Source organism: Rhinatrema bivittatum, chromosome 8, assembly GCF_901001135.1.
Source record: "Rhinatrema bivittatum chromosome 8, aRhiBiv1.1, whole genome shotgun sequence".
NCBI classification, from domain to species: domain Eukaryota; kingdom Metazoa; phylum Chordata; class Amphibia; order Gymnophiona; family Rhinatrematidae; genus Rhinatrema; species Rhinatrema bivittatum.
The window spans coordinates 98,759,345-98,778,613 of record NC_042622.1 but is presented as its reverse complement, the minus strand read 5'-3'; the positions used below and the strand labels follow the sequence as shown (position 1 = coordinate 98,778,613).

The 19,269-nt window shown below is 45.6% G+C and overlaps 1 protein-coding gene across 3 annotated transcripts; it reads right to left on the bottom strand.

The window, feature by feature from the left end:
* Positions 1-5,069: 5,069 nt before the first annotated feature.
* On the bottom strand, positions 5,070-18,125 carry SOHLH1 (spermatogenesis and oogenesis specific basic helix-loop-helix 1). 3 transcript variants are annotated; one of them, XM_029612906.1, is made up of 8 exons: positions 17,937-18,125; positions 13,886-14,029; positions 12,525-12,672; positions 10,459-10,574; positions 9,369-9,484; positions 7,774-7,996; positions 6,777-6,856; positions 5,070-5,738 (listed from the first exon to the last, which is right to left on the bottom strand). In XM_029612906.1, exons 2-8 carry the CDS (start codon positions 13,966-13,968, stop codon positions 5,473-5,475), a joined length of 1,032 nt encoding a protein of 343 aa, XP_029468766.1. In that variant the 5' UTR covers positions 13,969-14,029; positions 17,937-18,125; the 3' UTR covers positions 5,070-5,472. The 3 variants fall into 3 exon arrangements, with proteins under 3 accessions (XP_029468766.1, XP_029468763.1, XP_029468765.1); XM_029612903.1 differs by lacking the exon at positions 17,937-18,125 and adding an exon at positions 15,004-15,049; XM_029612905.1 differs by lacking the exon at positions 17,937-18,125 and adding an exon at positions 15,004-15,049 and having other exon boundaries at positions 5,070-5,666.
* Between the last annotated feature and the right edge of the window lie 1,144 nt (positions 18,126-19,269).

Genomic DNA, 19,269 nt, shown 5'->3' with positions numbered 1-19,269 from the left:
CCGTGAATGCCTCTGTGGCTACTGCTGCTCCGTGCAGTGTTTTGCTGCCTGCTGTTTATATGCGTCCTCTAGACCTGATGGATCCACAGTGTTTATCCCACGCCCCTTTGAAGCGCTTCACAGTTTTGGACTTCACCACTTCCTCTGGAACGGCATTCCAGGCATCCACCACTCTCTCCGTGAAGAAATACTTCCTGACATTGGTTCTTAGTCTTCCTCCTTGGTGCCTCAGCTCCAAGGAGGAATAAGAAGACCCAGAGATCAAACACAGGCTACAAAAAGCAAAACCTAAACTTAATAAGGGATCTTGTGTTCTCATTCACTTAAGAAAGTGACAGTAAGGAAGAAAAGACATTCCGAATAGCGAGTGATCCCATGGTTGGCAGCTAGGATATACCCTTCAGAGTGGATAGAGATAACTGGGCAGGGCGAATGGGGCAGCTTTTCTGCTGTCATCTACTACGCAGAGATCAGGCGGATTTGTAAAGGGGCTTCAGCGGTAACAAAACACAGGCTATACTTTACACCAGTGTTTCTCGTGCTGGTGCTGGTGTACCCCTTGGCCAGTCTGGTTTTCAGGGTCACCACACTGAACATGCAGCAGCCAGATTTGCATACAAATATGTTGCGGAGATCTCAAAAACCAGACTGGCTATGGAGTACTCCATGATTGGCTTGAGAAACACTGCTTTACAGAAACCTGAAGGCCCTAGTGACCAACTCAAGGGTTTTGTCTTTGGCCACATTTTATAGCTGCAAACTTCTCTTGCTCAGGCTCCAGTGTGAAGAGCAAGTGAAAAAAAAGGCAGGGGGTGTTGCAAGTCAGGGAGTGTGGCAGAGCACACTAGGGATGTGCAGAGGGACCACATACGTTACATTCGGTATGCGTCGGGGGGCAGATATGTTGCATTTGGCAAGGGGGGCCCCCGATCCGTTCATGTGTTCCATTCTTATTTGTTTTCCGGCTAAAATTAAATTAACTACAACCCCCCACCCTCCTGACCCTCCCAAGACTTGCCAAAACTCCCTGGTGGTCCAGCGGGGGTCCAGGAGCCATCTACTACACTCATGCCGTCGGCTGCCGGTATTCAAATGGCGCCGATAGCCTTTGCCCTTACTATGTCACAGGGGCTACTGGTGCCATTGGTCGGCCCCTGTCACATGGTAGGAGCAATGGAGGGCCGGCGCCATCTTGTGTTCCTACCATGTGACAGGGGCCGACCAATGGCACCGGTAGCCCCTGTGACATAGTAAGGGCAAAGGCTATCGGCGCCATTTTGGTTACAGGCAGCCGACGGCCCGAGTGCAAGAGATCGCTCCCGGACCCCCGTTGGACCACCAGGGACTTTTGGCAAGTTCTGGGGGGGGGGGGGGGGGCAAGGTCCCCCAAGACTTGCCAAAAGTTGGCGCTGGCCATCCATTGCTCCTACCATGTGACAGGGGCCGACCAATGGCACCGGTAGACCCTGTGACATAGTAAGGGCAAAGGCTATCGGCGCTATTTTGAATACTGGCAGCTGACGGTGTGAGTGCAGTAGATGGCTCCCGAACCCCCGCTGGACCACCAGGGATTTTTGGCAAGTCTTGGGGGGGGGGGCCAGGAGGGTGGGGGTTTTGTTTAAATTCGCTCTAGACGGCCGAATAATTCGGTGAAGATTCGTGGGAATCGCGATACGTTTTGCGACGCAACGAATACAACGAATATGGCCCTATACGTTGCGGATTGCCAATATGTTGCAAAGGAATGCACACCCCTAGAGCCCACTGCCTTATGCCAAGGAGGAACAGAGTAGGCTGCATTGTAGCATCTAAATGTCCACATCAGCGTTTTCACTCACTCACACGGCTGAAATGCTTTTTCTAGACAAAAAATAAAAAGTTGTTTGAAAACAATACAGCTGTACACAATGTGGATATTGCTTTTATTATGTCAAGTCAGCAGTGTTGCACAGAGAGGATGGTGTGTGTGTGTGTGAGACAGCAGAGAGAGATGAACTGCAGCTGTAGGATCTTTGGTGACAAGGTTGCTAAAACATAAAAGTCATTTCTACACAACCGTGGCTATGGGCCTGCTAGATCAAAGGGTTCCTCCCATTTTCTGGCCATGGGAAGCATCCTTAACTAACGATGCCCACTCTTCCCCCTCATAAAGATTCTCCGTCAGCATCTCTGTTAAGTAGACAATTAAGAAATTGCTACTGTGCAACTTGTAGAAATGAAAAAGAAAGTGTAAAACAAATGCTTTCCCCCTCTGATTTTTGGCAGCCTTGAGTGTTTGGTTTTTCTAGCTGACCTTTTAGCTACCCACCCTCTTCTGACCTCCCAAATCTTTAGGAACAGAAAATGCCCTGATTAGAGTCCAACAGAACTTACAAAAAAAAAAAACCAACCCCCAAAAACCTAAAAGCACGTACCCCAACGGATTAAAAACCGCTCAGCTGGGATCAAAACCCGCGACCTTCTGGTCTGGAGGCAGCAGCAGCAGCAGCTCTACTGCGCAAGCACAAGGCGAGAGTGCATCCTGCTGATAAAGCTTGTAGCAGCTCTTATCTTTCCTCAGCTGCAGGTGGCTCTCGTCTTTAGCGGCAAGCTCATCCCAATCCTGAAATATATTTTCCATCCCTCACTGACGTGCAGTTTTGTAATCACGTCCACAGCACCAGCACTGGGTGAAATGGCTATAACACAACATAAGCCAACTGGCATGTAAGCTTTCTAACTTATACGCCTCTTCCCTCATCTGCTAGGGCACTAATTTATCAGGAAACAATGCCTTGTGTGTTTAGCACTCTGACACTTTCTGATGCGAGAGTACTTTGCATATCCCCCATACTGCCGTCCAAACCCTCCCATGTCTGACCACTGTCACAGCTACCAAAATTAGACATTTGTAGATGAGGCAGGATAAAAATATTGATTGTAAATTGCATAACAAAATTCTGCTTTTTCACACTGCAAATCTAATTAGAGAACACAAAACCCTAGCCCTATTACGTGTTGAAAGCTGAGCTCAGCAGCACATAAGAGGTATCTCTATCATGCTGTGGATACTTATGCAGAGATCACTGTGAAGCAAAAAATGATCAACCGCGATTGTTCTGATAGACCAGGGGAAGTATTATGTTCTGTTGACTTTTGTTACTCAACTGATAGAAGTAGAAAGAAGATAAAGAACACACGGAATATAAATCTTTTAACAGTGATTAACAAAAACCTCTAGTACATTTTAAACTGAGCTCCCAGGACCTCTCTTATCCTGATCAGAGTGGTCTGATCTGCAGGACCTGCAGCCCTTGAATACAAGAATGGAGACAGCAGGTAGATTTGTTGAGCTATCAATCCACATGACTGCAAAAGGTTCTTGACCTGGCAGGGCTTACAATTTAAGGGCACATGCAGGGCTTACAATTTAAGGGCATGTACAGATATTTCAAGCAGCTTGCTAGTGGTTAAATGCCAAGTGATGAGAGTGGGATTAGAACTCTGCTCTCACAGCTCAGATGATTAGCGAAAAAAGGCAGGTGCCAAGCTAAAATGTGTTTGAGAGCTCCTGTAATATATTACTTATTGTAGTGAGCAAAAATAGGACAGCACACCCCCCGGGTGGAATCATTTCCAATTAAACAAGAAAAAAAACAACAACCCCAAACTGTTTTTACAGCCTTATTAGGGACCTCCCTTCTCCTTTCCATCAAAGAGAAAGGGGATCTGATTGTGTGGTAACCGTCCTGGACTACACACAATATAAATGAGTTTGAAGGCATGCTTACTGCTCACCACCTAGAATTTATAACAGAATAATAGTGCTGGTGCTGACCAAATGCAAGCATGCCTCCAACACGTTGAAAATAAAGGATTTTGCATAATTGAGATCCAGTCCAGTTTATAGAAGGACTGGCTCAGTCTTCTTGACTTGTTTTACATTCAAGGCAATAATATATTGGATTTTTAAAGCACTAGCCCCAGTAGACTTTACCATTTATCACTTCAGAGCCACGAGTACAGCCACCTCTGGGACGAATGACCTGGCACCTAAGCCACATTTACAATGCCATGTGGGAAAGGATCAATGCTGTCATTACCTGACTGCAATGGCAAAAGCTGTGGCCAGAGCGTTAATGCTTGTTTTCCAAAGTCCCACCTAACGTCTTCCATAGAAGGGACTTTAAACTGAAGGAATTCAGACAGGGAGTCCAAAGCTCCAGCCACCTAGGACAAGCTAAGCCAGTCCTGGGTTTGTCCTGTTGCATCCATGTGGATGTAGTCGTGATTCCCTAAGAGAGGCACTTCTATGCCTTCAGTCATACAATGGGGTAACACCAGACCTGGCTCGGCTTGTCCAAGGCAACCTGGGAATCATAACCTTATATCCACTAGGGATGTGAATCGTTTTTCTGATGATTGAAAATATTGGATGATATTTTCAAACTCGTCAAAATTTTTTTGGGGGGGGTCCCCGAAACCGATAGGAAAACCCCATGAAATTTTTGTGTGGTTTTCTTATCGTTTTGGGGGGGGGGGGGAGCGGGAAGAAAGGGCACACTGAAAAACAACCCCCAAACCCACCCCGAGCCTTTAAATCAAATTATTTTGAATCTCCCACCCTCCTGAACCCCCAAAACTTTTTTAAAGTACCTGATGGTCCAGCGGGGGTCCCGGGAGCAATCTCTTGCTCTTGGGCCGTCAGCTGCCACTAATCAAAATGGCGCCGATGGCCCTTTACCCTTACCATGTGACAGGGGCTAGGTGCCAATGGCCGGCCCCTGTCACATGGTAGGAGCAATGGATGGCCCGCGCCATTTTTTAAGATGGCGCCGGCCATCCATTGCTCCTACTATGTGACAGGGGCCGGCCAATGGCACGGATGGCCCTTTGCCCTTACCATGTGACAGGGGCTATCAGCGCCATTTTGTTTACTGGCAGCCGACGGCCCGAGAGCGGGAGATCGCTCCCAGGACCCCCGCTGGACCACCAGGTTCTTTTAAAATGTTTTTGGGGGGGGGTTGGGAGGGGGGATTTTAAATAAATAAATTTAAAGGGTTGGGGTGGGTTGTTTTGTTTGGCACGAGACAGCTGAAAAAAAAAACGCTAAGAACCGCGGGAACGAAGATTTCCTGTGGTTTTTCCCCGAACCTGATACCAGAAACGAGTCCAGTACCGATTCACATCCCTAATATCCACTAGGCCAGGGACAATCAATGTTTGACACTGAGGGCCACAGCCAGGTCTGGTTTTAGGAGCTAACTGAGCTCTGCATGTTAATTGGGTTCTCAGATCATGTGTATCTGATAAATATTCATTGTGGATATTTTGAGTAGTCAGGCCAGTTTGTGACTTTCGAGAGCCAGAGTGCCTGAACATTCCTCCTTCTCCTGAATTAAATGTACTGCAACTGTGAAAGGAAATTCCAGATCTCTTCCAGAGGAAAAATGAACAGTACCTTGGCCAGTGAGGAATTTAGAGATTACAAAGTTAGAGCTCAAACTGGAAAATATCGGTAAAGGTCATGTCCATCTCGTCATGGTAAGCCAGGTCAGGAGAGGAGGCTGCTAGTTCCCAGGCTTTTATCCCATCATCAGGTTTCTCCGGGGCTCGCAGGAGTGTCAGGTCCAGCGCTCCCAAGACCGGCGTCTGCTCTCTTGTGCCTGGAAGAGATTCTTTCCGATCTGTAGATAGAGAGGACCGAGTACTGTCACAGGGACTGGGCTCATGAGCCGAGGGCTTGAAATGCATTTGCTCTAGAAGCAAATAAGAGAAGATCCACGTTACTCTGGGCCATGAATACCACTGGTGAGCTGAAGATATTAAGCTCCCTCCCCCTCTGGCATCTGGCAGCTTTTCATTTGTTCAAGAGCATCTGGGGGCAAGATATCATCTCCCAACCATTTCTTTCACAGGATAATTAATCAGCAGAGACCATTCCCATTGCCAAAGATTTCCTCATCTTCCTCCAAACAAGGAAGGTAAGGAACTGGGAAAACCCACCCACCCACCTTCCCCATAGCCTGTGCATGGAAATGGTAGAAATCTGCTGAAAACAAAATTTAGAATAAATTGCTCTAACCTATTTTCCCCTCCAACCTATTTTCCCCTCCTTTTATAGAAGGGATCAATGTGGTCTGAAAAGTTTGGGCCGGATTTTAAAAGGGTTACACGCTTAAGTTAAGCGCGTAACCCTTAAAAAAAACAAAAACCCTGCGCACGCCGAGCCTATTTCGCATAGGCTCGGTGGTATGCGCAAGCCCCGCGACGCGCGTAAGTCCAGGGGCTTTGCTAGGGGGCGTGTCGGGGGGCATGACCGAGGCCTCCGGACTAGCCCCTGGGTCAGGTGATGGCGCGGCAGCAGGCCATCGGCGCGCGCGAGTTACACCTGCTTCGAGCAGGTGTAACTTGTGCGATAAAGGTAGAGGGGGGGGTTAGGTAGGGGAAGGTGCGGGGGGGGGGGGGGGGTAGAAGGAAAGTTCCCTCCAAGGCCGCGCAGGGCTCGGCGTGCGCAAGTTGCACAAATGTGCATCCCCTTGTGTGCGCCGACCCCGGACTATTTTAGATATGTAATTGCATACATTTTTCCATTTTTAAAGAAAGAAAAGTTAGTTCTGATAAACAAGTCTTGCTCTTTTTTCCCCAAATTTCAGGTTTTTCAGAACTGCATTCTTTGGAGGTTATGACACTTTGTAATTAGTGGGCCAACATCAACCTTAGAGCCAGTAACCAATTAGAGTTGTTCCTCGCTCATCTGTCAACCTTAGACATGACAACCAATCAGAAAGCTGTACCTCGTTCATCCATCCACTGCTCAGCGATTGCACAGGGCAGAAAAGGAATTGCCTCTATTATTTCAGCGTTGGGCTGCATACTGAAAGAAATCAGATGGATTCTGGGGTGAGCACGTGGGAGCTCCCAGGATTTAGATGCTTAATCTGTGTCTCCCTGAGTAAGATACTGCAGCACTAGCAGGCAGTATTACACCAGCCTTTCACTCCACAAAGTCCAGGAAGGTTTTATCGTACAGGGCTTTGTATACCATTGACCTCCACACAAAAAGCTTTTCTTGCTTGTAGGTGCTAACACTGATGGAGGATTGTGTTGACTGCCCCATTTTTCTAACTCCCTCTGTCTAAAACACAGATGTGGCCCTATGTACAAAAAGAGGGCTTGCAACATAGCACATGAAATGCATTGGAAAAGGAGTTTGGCCTCTCCCTTACACCGATCTTCAGTGGATAATTTAAATGATTGCACTAGAAAATGGTTAGTAATAGCTGATGTATTGGGGAGTTATTATGATTAGATTTTGGTACTGTTATATTTGTTATATTGGATTGTTTATATTTTGTATTTATTATTTTACTGCTTAAGCCACTGAGTTCTCAGGAGAAAAAGTGGGAGATAAATTTAAGAACAGAACTATTTCAAACATTGTGTGTACGGTAGCCAGGCAGATGGTACCATTTCTGTAATCTTAAATGCTTTCGGCAGCACATCAATATACTGAATGACATGTATCATAAGAGAGGAGCACAGAGAAAAATCTTAAAATGTCCCAGTAGAAGGACTGAGTGCAGGGAACAAATTTAGGAAAAGCAGCCTCTCATGTACACTAGACGAAGGAAAACACCTTCCAAAAAAATAAAATCACGGGTACCTCAAGAAGATGGTTTCAGGTGTCAGCTTAAATACCGAAATGCTACAAGTGTCTCGGCTGTCGTAAACTCGTTTTGCATGCAGATGTACAGGAGGAAGCTCAGCACTTTACAACAGAAGCCCCAGTACCTGTCGGCCAACAGCACATCAAGAGCAGACTGTGTCAAGTCTCCTGTGGGACTGAGAGGCAGCAGATGCTCCTGGCAGGTGTCCTGGGCATAGCTAAGCCACCTCTGGGAGGAAGAACTTAAGAGAGGAGATTGCTGAGGTGGGGAAGACCAGGCACCACTCTTCTCAGGATAATTACACAACATCATCTTCACTTTTAAATCCAGGGGAGAGGCATTTCCATCTGAAAACAATTTGAAACCCAATTATTAAGGACAGAACAGACATTTTGGGAGAAAGAACTGGTGAGCTACCAATAACCAGCAACTCTTCCTGACAGAGGAAATAAGGAGGCCCAAGCACAACAGCTTAAGCTTGTCTAGCCACTGCTGTGTGCTTACCTGGCAACACTGAGGTTTTCTTACCTGCTTCAGAGGGTAACATCTCAACCTCTTCTGCTATGGCAAACTATGATCACATACAGCTCTAATAGGCGCTAGTGACTTCCATTCCTAAGGAGACACTGATGGGGCCGCAAAGTGGATATTTGAAACCCTTCAGATAAATGTAGTTATGCCAATGTTGCCTGTCACCACCAATTTACCTGTGTCGGGCACTGTTCTTTGCTGATTAGTTTCTTTTTTGTTTTCATTCTAATTACTGAATATGGGAAAGGCTTGGGGCCACAGTGTATCGTCCCATGGCCTCTGCTTTTGGCTGTGCAGCTGCACAAACCCTGCCTTGCAATTCTAACCGATCAGGTTCCTCAGATGGGTTGCATGCAGAAGCATTTCCTTGGATAGCCTGGGCTCGGAGAAAAACAGTCATGTTACCTGATTCGGGCAGTTCTTCTTCCCGAAGTGCAGTCTGGCCGTCAGCTAACAAAAGAATTACATAGCTGTTCAGCATTTTCTCCACTAAAAACAAGTCGGCATGATTCTGAAAGGATATTAACCTTTTCACTGGGCTTAAATATATTTTAGTTTTGCTGTGCAGTAACGAGGCAGTAGAAAAGTTTTAATAAATGGAGCGGATGACAGCATGTTTTTCCCAGGCAGCCACATACAGCTACCTGCAGGGGCTATTTTGAAGTAGGGACATCTTTTGTTGACCACCATCGATTTAGCAAGGCCAGGATGCACAGGTAGGTGTTAATAGTATCCAAAAGGTTTGGGTCAGCTACAGTGAACCCATGGATACACAAAAAGAATGACAGGTAGTAATGGCAAGGCCCTGCCCATCTCTACCCATTCTTCTTTCTCTCCTGTGCCACTGCTAAGCCTGCTTGATCTTTAACTTTACCCTCACTTCTCCATCAATCAGAAACCTCTGGGCTCGTCCCAAGTTTTCTTGGATTCCCTCCTCTTTTTTACATCTTCCACTTCCCATGGGAGGCTGTTCCAAGCATCTACCACCGTTTCCTGTGAAGAAATGCTTCCTTACATTACTCCTGAGTCCGCCCCTATATAGCCGCATACTCTGTAGCCACATGCTAAAGACAATGATTTACCATGATGTTTAGAAAGATAAAGATGAGTGTGGAAGGTATACAAACTAGGTGTATGCTTTACTGAAGATTTCTAAGATGAAATCTCATTAAATCCCCAACCGCTTACTTTTGCTTGGGATTTTTGTGCCTGGAGATGCCTTTGATATGTAGACCTGATGTTTCTGTGACAGATTGCTGGTTTCTGAAGATGTGGAAATATTCGCCATTTTTGCTTTCTTTTCCCTGTGAAAAGAAATACTGAATGTTGCAGGTTAGCTTGCTAAGGGGCCGATGCAATACAGTGCGCTCAGCCGAAAACTCGGCTACCGTTTTCATTACTGGCAGACAGGCACGTTATGAAAACCGAGGCCGAGTTTACCAGCGTCGGTCTTCATAACCGGCAGCCGCAGCAGGTCGTGTTAGTAAGGAGACGCTAAGGTCACGCAAGCGACCCTAGCAGCCTCCTTCCTAGCACGACCCCCTAATTTACATATCGCATGGTGCCCCCCTTGCGGGCACCATGCGTGCGTTGAAAAGTCAGCGCCCGCTTTCCGCGAAGATTATTGCATCAGCCCCTCAGCCCTCAAACAAGCTCCCTTGTCTCTCTTAAAAAAAAAAAAAAAAAAAAAAAATATATATATATATATATATATACACACACACCAAGTCGGGCACAGAAGCAGCCTTCACCTTTCACTTTTTCCAGATGGGAAAAAAGTTCCAGGTTGGTGACCTGGCAGGAAATCACCACTGCCTTACACTAAAACTGAAGAGGTGCAAAGCACTCTTATTGGAATATTAGGGACATAAAAAGATGCTACGATTGTTTTTTTCCTATGGGATAGAGAGAGACCTGGGTGGGAAGAAAACTCTCCCTGGTGTTAAAGTATGGTTAGTTTAGAATGAGGAGTGCTGCCATTTGCACAGCTGCTGCTCTGGCTACTGTAAGTGGGTGTGCACACAATGCCATGTGATGAAGTACAATGTGATGCACACGTGGAGGAACATGGAAGGTATTATCCACAAGGAGGCATCAGACTGCTGGGTATCCCAAATAGAATTCATACTGCCAAATGTACAGGCACCAAAATTATCATCATCCTCTACGAGTATCACCCAGATCCAAGCATCCTCCTCTTATAATACTGTGTTCTCTCCTCAGGGAACTCGATTCCAGTCAGAGCTCTTGCTATTTATAACAGCATGAAAACACTCACCCATGCTGACCTTGGCTTCCATTGACGGTCTCTCTTGAATATCCTCTTAGAACTACGTCCCCATCCATTTTGGTGCCTTGTGGTGCCTGAGACATCTCCCTGGGTGGAGCCAACACCTGTGGGCAGTAAACATACACCCAGCACCAGACACATATCAAGTTTTAGTCACCACTGCTTCTAGCTAGGCTTAAAAGATTTAGAGGTCCAAGCTCAAATGCATTTAGCCAGATAACTAAGATGTTATCCAGCTAAATGAAAAAGTGGACCCTTAGCCAGCTAGATTCTAGCCAGATAACTATTCATCCAGCTAGAATTTAGCTGGATAAGTTGGGGGCGTTCCAGGGAGGAGCTGAGTTAGCTGTATAAGTTATCTGGCTAACTCAGATTTTTAGAGTTAGCCTATGCTAACTCTAATTAGCCAAATAAGTTTATCTGGCTAACTAGCCAAGCAGCACAGCAGCTGAATATGGAGCTCTTACTGACCAGAAAAAGAAATATTGACTAAATCAAATTTCAACGTCAATAGCAAGAAATACTATATTTTTCTACAGATAAAAATTAAATCTGAACTGGACTGTTACATACAATGAAAATCAGGGTCAACAGCAACTGTTAGATGTGCATTTCGCATGGGTACCTGTGTTGTCTCAGGAATGTGTTCCTCAAATGCTGGGGCCCTTTTCTTTTTCTGGTTGTTCTGTTGTTAAGATTGCCAAGCTGACTTTACGAAAAAAAAATACATTTTACCAAGCTGGGCCCTGTGTTCCTATTAAACACCACCAGCACAGGCTGGCACCAAACAGGCTTTTGGGATGCCAAGCCCGGGCCAGTGCATCCTGAGGTGTTAGTGGGGAGAGGGACTGGAAGAATATCTTTTTTTGTTTTTAGATGACAATGAGGTTCCTGTGACTGCCCAGAAATGAAAAGAATTCCCCATTTTGTTTTTTTTATTTTGCGATGGGTACATGCATTCATAGATGCCGCAGGGACTTTTGCAGGGGACTCGACTTGTGCTCAGCTTTTAAAGCATTCATTACTTAGGGAGTAATGAACAGAAGCTGCGCAGATGGTGTCCCTGTCTATCCTCAGTAAAGACATGGCTATTTCACCACTAATTTCTCCTAAACCTGAAGAATGAAATTATGATTTTGGAAAGCTTTCCTTGGACTGACAAACCTTTAAGCTTTGTCTTTGAAAACCACAAAATTCCTCTCATTATTGACTCCAATCGCACCATGAAACCACAAGCGAGTGCTGTTACTAAAGCAATTTTTTTCAAAATAAGATTAGTTAGAAGTCTCACAATTTCAGGACTGTACTTCAAGCATTATTATTTACTAGTTTCAATTATTGTAACATATTGTACCTGGCTCTCTCGGCAGTACCTTAAGATCCCTTCAAACAGCTCAAAATACTACCATTTGCTTACTATCTGGCACAAATACAAGACAATATATTACTCCTGTGCTAATCAAACTTCGTTGGCTGCCGATTCTGTGGCGTATATGAGATAGAGCTGCTTCGATAATCCACAGGTTCTTAAAAAGCCCTCGACAACCATGGATCAGTGCACTTTTAAAAATTGACCTTCCTGCAAAACCTTTACACTCCTCCCAAGCTAGGTTACTATCTGTCCCGTCACTAAGATCTGAACGCGTATGAAACTAGATAGAGCGCCTTTTTCAGTTGCCGGAGCTGCATTATGGAGTTCTCTTCCAGAGTCCCTATGGAACACCTTATGCACACAACCTTCAAAAAACTGTGGAAAACATATTTTTCAACCGAGAATTAATGTTTCTTTTCGCCCTGCGCCTAGAACTGGTTTCTCTTCTGGATTTTAATTATGGTAGTTTTGTTTTTAGGTATTTATTGTTCTTGGTCCTTTTTAAGAATTTTTTTTTTTTTTCAATGATCTGCTTAAGCTTGTTTTCAACATTAACCACCTTGAATCTCCCGACTAAGCGGTTTATAAGCTCTTATGAATAAATAAATATAAATAAAGATGCTTCAGAAAGAGTTTTTATAGGCCACAGAAGACACATCGGAAAACCTGCCGCCTGACTCACGGCAGATGCTTGTTCCGTTGGCAACTGCTTTCTGACGAGTTCCAGGTACTTCACAGTCATCTCCAGCACGGAAGCCATGTCGCTTCGTCGGCCGTCAAAGCCCGGCAGCAGCTCTCGCAGGTGCTCACAGCTAATGGCGATCCGTCGCCTGAAAGGTCCAAAGGTCACCTCAGGTTAGGGTATTCTGATCCTGCATCTGGTCCTCTTATCGTGCTAGCCTAGAGCCAAGCTTCTGTGTTAAAAGAAAAGCAGCCCTTCTGGCACTGGCCCTCTCTGCACTGGTTCACACATCCATCTGACGAGAGGTAACGCCTGCCCCTGTATTCAATAAATGATACGTCCCCTGAACCCAAAGGACGGACTCTATTTCTGCCTAGACCAGGGATGGCGAACTCCAGTGCTCGAGGGCCACAAACAGGCCACCATAAATATGAGGATATCCTGAAAACTCGGCCTGTTTGTGGCCCTCGAGGACTGGAGTTCGCCATCCCTGGACTAGACATTTGATATTTCACCTTTCACTAAGAATGGCCTCCAACATTACAGTCAATTTAAAGACAAATAAATTGCAACTGAGATAAGTTATAGTGGTATTCAGATTTAAAGTTCAATATCATTGAGAATCCAGGGTATATAACTTTGATTAGCAAAAACACTGAGTGGTTTTTGCTATGTGGCGACTTCACAGATAACGGATCAATTAGTACTTTTCCCAGGATGCGAAGCCGGTTTAAGCATAGCTGCTTCCAAGGGTCCAGAGGGACCGGTCAAACCTTTACGATGACGACTTTTCAGTAACATTTGTGGCTGATGGGGGGGGGGGCATATTGCCATGTGTAGTGGGCACTTTTGCCACAGGGGGTCATGGTCGGTGGGTGCAGCTTTCTTTTCACATATATACAGTCTGTTTTTCTTAATCGTGACGAACCTTTTTTTGTGCCACCGATAACGACGTACAGCTCTGTCCTTTGCAAGGGGAAGGATGTTGGGGAGGCAGTGCCGAAGATTATTTTATTTAAAAATCATTTTTAAACTGCCTTACTAAGCAAACCAGTTGGTGTGTTTCACGTTAACTCAATAACTTTCCCCTCACCTGGCTACCCTCCTGCTCACGGATTTGTAGAAAATCACCCTCGAGTACGTCAGCATCTGCTCACACTCCTGCTGGTAGACTCTTCTCCCACTGTAAGCTTTAGATATTACAAAGCCCACCCAGCTACCTCCAGGGTTGTGAGGCGTCTAAAACGTGCGCTTTTAGTTTTTTTCCCTTGCTGTCTATCCCCAGCTGGTGGAGTGAAGGCAAAGAAAAGGATGAATTCCCTCCCAGAACCTGAAGCTCCTGGAAGCATGGGGGGGCTCACCTCCTGTTCCTCTCTTTCATCATATTCTGCTTGCGGCAATAAGCCTGGTCTTTGCCAAGGGCCTGATGCTGCTCCTCTAGCATGTACCTCTGAAACTCATAAACACATTCACCATCAGGGGCTGGCCCTCTGCTGTGCACGGAGCTGAGCAGAAAAGAATAAGAAACAACAACATCACAGGTAAGCAAATATGGGAATCACACCACACATCCAGAAAGGTGGATCAGTTGTAAGGCAGGTACTCAGGCAGCCATGCCCACACCATGCACGCACCCAAGTAAATGCAGGGACCAGCAACTGTGAAGAACTGGTTATTTCTTTTCAGACTAAAAAGAACATCTATATTTTACCTGGCATGGGAGAGCAGGCTGATGAGAAGTTAAAGTTAAAAAACTTATCTGATTTATGTATGTTTTGGTTTTTGGCAGAATGCTGGATGGGCTGCCAGTGGCTCCAAAACCTGTCCTGGGAGACCCCCACCAGTTGGGTTTTTGGGGTATAAACAAGAAATATACATGAGATAGATTTGTATGCAATATAAGCAATGCATGCAAACCTATTTTATGCATATTCGTTGTGGATTCCCTGAGGTCAGGTTTGGGAACCAGCGGACTAGGCATTATGGCTCCTTCCTTTCCCTACTTGTATGATGTTGGGCTCTGCCAGCGGCTGTGCCTCCTCACGTTTCTGGAACAAGCCCTTAGTTTCCTGTTTCCATTCTCGCCAGGGGAGCACTGCGGTGCTTTATTAGGAACCCAGTGTGTAAGAAGTTTATGCACGTTCAGCTTGGCACGTGGGCCACAGTCAGTGGCAGTGTTTTTTTGGTTCCCAGTAATTAAAAGCAGCGTTGAAAGTTTCCTTCGTAGCCCCAGGAAAACTGAGTGGGTGTCAGAAGGAAATGTTTCCCCATCCATCACGTTTGCTAGCTGCAGCTCCGAACTGCATCCTGCCTTTATCTCTTTGTTTTCTCTCTCTATTCCTGCCTGGGGCGGGAGTGAAGGAAGATAGCTGGTTGGAAGACAGAGACCCCGCTAACACAAAAGGGTAGTAAAGATAAAACGGGCTTTTTTTTTTTCTGGTTACAGTTTTTGTGTCTCCTCTCTCCCCGGATCGTTTACCTGCGAGGTCGCACACAGTTCGCCTGCTGCTCCATGCTGCTCTCATCAGAGGCCCTAAAAGGCAAATGGCTGTCTTAAAGGGCCAGAGCCTTCAAACACATACAGGACAAAGCAAAACGCCCCCCTCCCCACCCCCACCAATTTCAAGCTTTTTCCTTTAAAATGGGAATACTTTTGTCATATTTGCAGCTTATGAGAGAAAGGAATATTATATGGATTTATTTTAAGTGAAATGTAGACATTTCAGTGATTTTCGAATCTGTTTTTAGAGCCTACCCCAGCCAGTTCGGTTTCCTGGACCTCCACAATAAATATGCACGAAATATAGTTGCATATAGCAGGTCTCCAACATACGCAAACATACATTGTGCATGCATAGTCACTGTGGATCTTCTGAAAACCGGACTGGCTGTAGGTTTAATAGGGTTTAGGAAGCCCGGTATGAGGCTGTCTGGATGAAAGGAGGTGGAGACTTAACTCTTACCGAATCCCAGCATTTTGCAAGAGTTATCCTTCATCTGAGCAATATTTAAACTAGGTATACGTTGGAAACCTGCCTTTCTCAGTCTTGTCCAGAAGATGGCGCCACTACACAGACATGCTCCGAAGAACAGGCAAGCAATGGGGGGAACAAAAAAAAATATATCAATTTTGGACAAAAAAAATGTTTTGCAATTGGTGAAAAGACGAGTAACCTTGCTGTTTTCCTCTTAGACTAGATGGAACCTGGATGGATAAATTAATTGCTTGAGAAGAATTGCTCCCTTTCCCTGTGATGCCTGATATCTGAGGCTATCACAGGGGTAGAGAGTCTAAGAGGGACATCGGCTTTTATTTTACATCCTCCCTTGGCTGCCTGGAGAAGGAAATTACCTTCTTATTTCCGTCTGTCCAACTTTACCTGCCACTGCTCACAATGGCAAGGTCAAGCCAAGATCCAAATTGCCATTGCATGAGAAATATTTTCTTTTCTTTTCTTTAACATATTGTATTTTTTTTTTTTATGTGATTAATCCCAGCGCCTCCTTGAACTTTCTAGCAGGTTGTTTCTTTTAGTTTGGCTTCAGGACAGCAGATCCATCCATCTCCCCCGGGGGTGGGGGAGCCTGATTGTCTGTCATGGATCAGAAGGATATCTTTTGGAAAGACGGATAGACACGGCGGAACGCAGGGCAGCAGGGAGGCGGCTTCATGCGTTTGCCAGGATTCGTGCTTTTTAGTTCACCCAGGGCATTCTCACTACTTTTCAGATGCCATTTTCGGCGGAGGAGAGGAGCCTCCAGGGGATCTATAAATCCACGGCTGGCCAGGACGCCCCGGCGGGCGCGACGGGCTCCGGCATGTGCACCGAGTGCTACACGAACCAGAGCTTCGTGGACGATGACGGCAGCTTGCACCGATACACGACCAGGTAGCCCAGCTTCAGCCTTGGACGTTCACGCGTGTCAGTGATCGGGAGTGGGAGGGAGGGCATAGCCAGAGATTAAAAAAAATGTATCTATCCCAGTGCAGGTTGTGGTTCTGGGCCGAGGGTCTCCTTTTGTATTGACCTCGTTCTTAAAACATTGTGGTGGAGTCAGAGGAGCTACTACAGCGGAAAGTTAAAAAGAAGTGAGCCAGTGAAGGCGGCATGCTGAGGGAATGCAAGGCTTAAATTATTATTATTATTATTATTATTAATCATGTTTATAGCGCAGTACAAAAACAACACATAGGTGAGAGTCCCTGCTTCCTGCAGTTTGCAATCTAATCCAGAGAAACAAAAATCAAGTAAGAGGCTTTGAGTTAAAAGTGCAACTCTGATTGGGAATGACTCCTTGAGTGACAAATGCTGGGTATAATCCTTATAATACAATATCTAGGCAAAGATGCAGTATATGTGTGTGTTCTTATAAAATGTGTGTATTGATACTGATATATATACAAGTTTGTATATATAATAATCTGTGCATATCTATACATGCACATAGTGTATCTTTGCTGCACACGTTTATATAAGTATTTGTTATATACACATGCATGCACAAACATACCTACACTGCAGATTTCATATATTAATAAAAATCCTGCATTTCTGGGACTTTAACATTGAGCATGCATTTATAATTGCTGCTGAATTGATGGTTTGGAGGCCAGTAAATGCTCACAGATAGTTCCCGTGACCAGCAGACATAAAGCAGCTGACAGCCTTCCTGCCTGGCTGCGTGCTGCCTCCTTAGAAAACCAAAGTGACTTTTGTTAAGTCCCTCAGGTAGCCATAGGGGGGAATTCTGTGCTCACAGAAAGCAGACATCGCATGCATTGACCGCTTTTTCGGCATAGGAGCTCCCAGTAAGCTCCAGTTTGGCCTGAGGAAGCAAACAAGGATTGTTCATGGCAATTTTCTAGGCCTGGCAACAAAACAGTCTGAGGTTCAGGTGGCACATGGTTTTCGGCGCAGCTCTTTAATAGTAATACAGCATAACCTTTGTGGGAGCAAGGAAGAATTGGAAAGACCTGGGGAAGGCAGCCTGCGATTCAGTCTGGATGCGTAAAGCGGATGAGCGTGCCTAGATCACCCTGGCGGAAAATTGCCTTTCCCAGCCCGGCTTCAGCAGCCTGCCATCCCTGTGGCTGGACCGCGAGAAGGCAGTCCCCGGAGCGTGCTTAGGTCGGCGGGGGGCGTAACAGTTCCCAAAATTCATGCTTTGGTTTGCCCCGCCCCGACACCCATACCCAACATCAGGTTTGAGGTTCGGTGTGAGTGTGGGGCAAACTAGAGGGGAGGGGTGGCAGCAGAGTTTGGGTGTTGCTTTTAGCGCATATGCTGCTTTCTGCAGACTTCCAAAGAAAAGCCAGCATAAAAATACGCGTGCTGAAAGCGCCGCGTGCACTTTACAGCAACACAAGCTGTTTAAAAATCGCCCCCCCTTTAGTTACAAGATTTAGCTTACAGTCTCTTCTACGTGATTCCATGCGGAAGAGTTTTACTTTCTGGTGGCAAAAAGCAAGATCCCACGTCGCTAGCAGAGGCTGCAGGTTGTAACAAACGTTGCAGATCTATCTAGGGTGCCCGGGAACTCGTTGTTCAGCACTTGGAGAAACGGATGGTAATTCATTTTGGTGCCCTAGATCAGAGGAGAAGTATGTTGTTACCGCCGCTAAGTTATAATGCCAAAACATGTATGGCCGTTTGCAGTTTCTGACGCGAACCCTGTTCATCCTTCCCTGCCCATCCCCTGATGTCACTCTGATGTGGTGTCAGAGAGCTGTGCTTTGGCAGGTTCTTAGGTGCGGAAGACGTGTGATCAGATTTTGTTTTATTTCTGTTTTGGAATTCTTTGTTTGTGACTTTTTCTATTGAAAGCACCGGTACATTACATTATATGACCCTAGATGCTACAAAGGCAGTGTGCACAGTGCATTGTGACAGAGTAAAGGTCAAACCGAGATGCCAAGGGCACAGAATGAGTCGTATTTAGAGTGAGCCACTCAGAATAAATTAATTTCAAGCAGGGTTGCTAGTTGACTCCGTTTTGGTTTTCTGAGAGGCAGATCCAGTCATGGGTGCATGGAGATGAAATTTAATTTTCCCTCAATGATGCAGGGCTTCCGCTTGGTGCTCGGGATGGGGCGGATAAAACTAGGACTGGATCAGGAAATCATAGAAGCAGCTGACAACTCTAGCAAAGAAGCAGTTTCTGAAGCACCCTGCTCCGGTGCTAATGAATTCAAAGAGAGACTAAGGCCCTTCTCCAGTAAGGACTTTTCCCCTCTCTGAGGCAGATATTAAAATGGCAGGTAGATCCCTTGGATTTATAATTTTCCCCAGCTGGGTGAATGATCAATGGGAGGGGATGGAGAAGGAGGAGATCTAGCTTGGCTGGCTAGTGCTAATTTTCAGCACTAGCCAGCTGTGTTTGGTGGTTATGCACACACCTGCTCACGCCTGATCCCGTACACAAACACAGATACCCATACGTTCCTACACCCCCGCCCACATACATCTCACCGTCCATCCGTACAACATACGTTTTGCCACTCACTTTTTTTTTTACATACCTTTCTTTTTAGCAACTATATTAACTATATTTAACTTTTTTAAAAATAATTTATGCTTTTGTAATTTGTTCCTTTCCGACTCCTTCCTTTCGTCCCTTAATTCTGACTTTGAATTTTGTACTTTCTTCTTTTTATTGTAAACCGCTTAGATCTTACAAAACATTTGTATAGGTGGTATATAAACAATTTTAAATAAATAAATGATACAGCTTCTCAATTTTTCCC

Bases quoted from the DNA above. Each gene is read 5' to 3' on its own strand.
- SOHLH1 (XM_029612903.1), bottom strand. From the start codon at position 15,038: ATGGAGCAGCAGGCGAACTGTGTGCGACCTCGCAG. The intron at 12,673-13,885 runs GTGAGCCCCCCC...TGGACCTTTCAG, and splicing joins ATGAAAGAGAGGAACAGGAG to GCGACGGATCGCCATTAGCT. The intron at 5,739-6,776 runs GTACAGCTTTCT...ATTTGCTTCTAG, and splicing joins GCAGTGGATGGATGAACGAG to AGCAAATGCATTTCAAGCCC.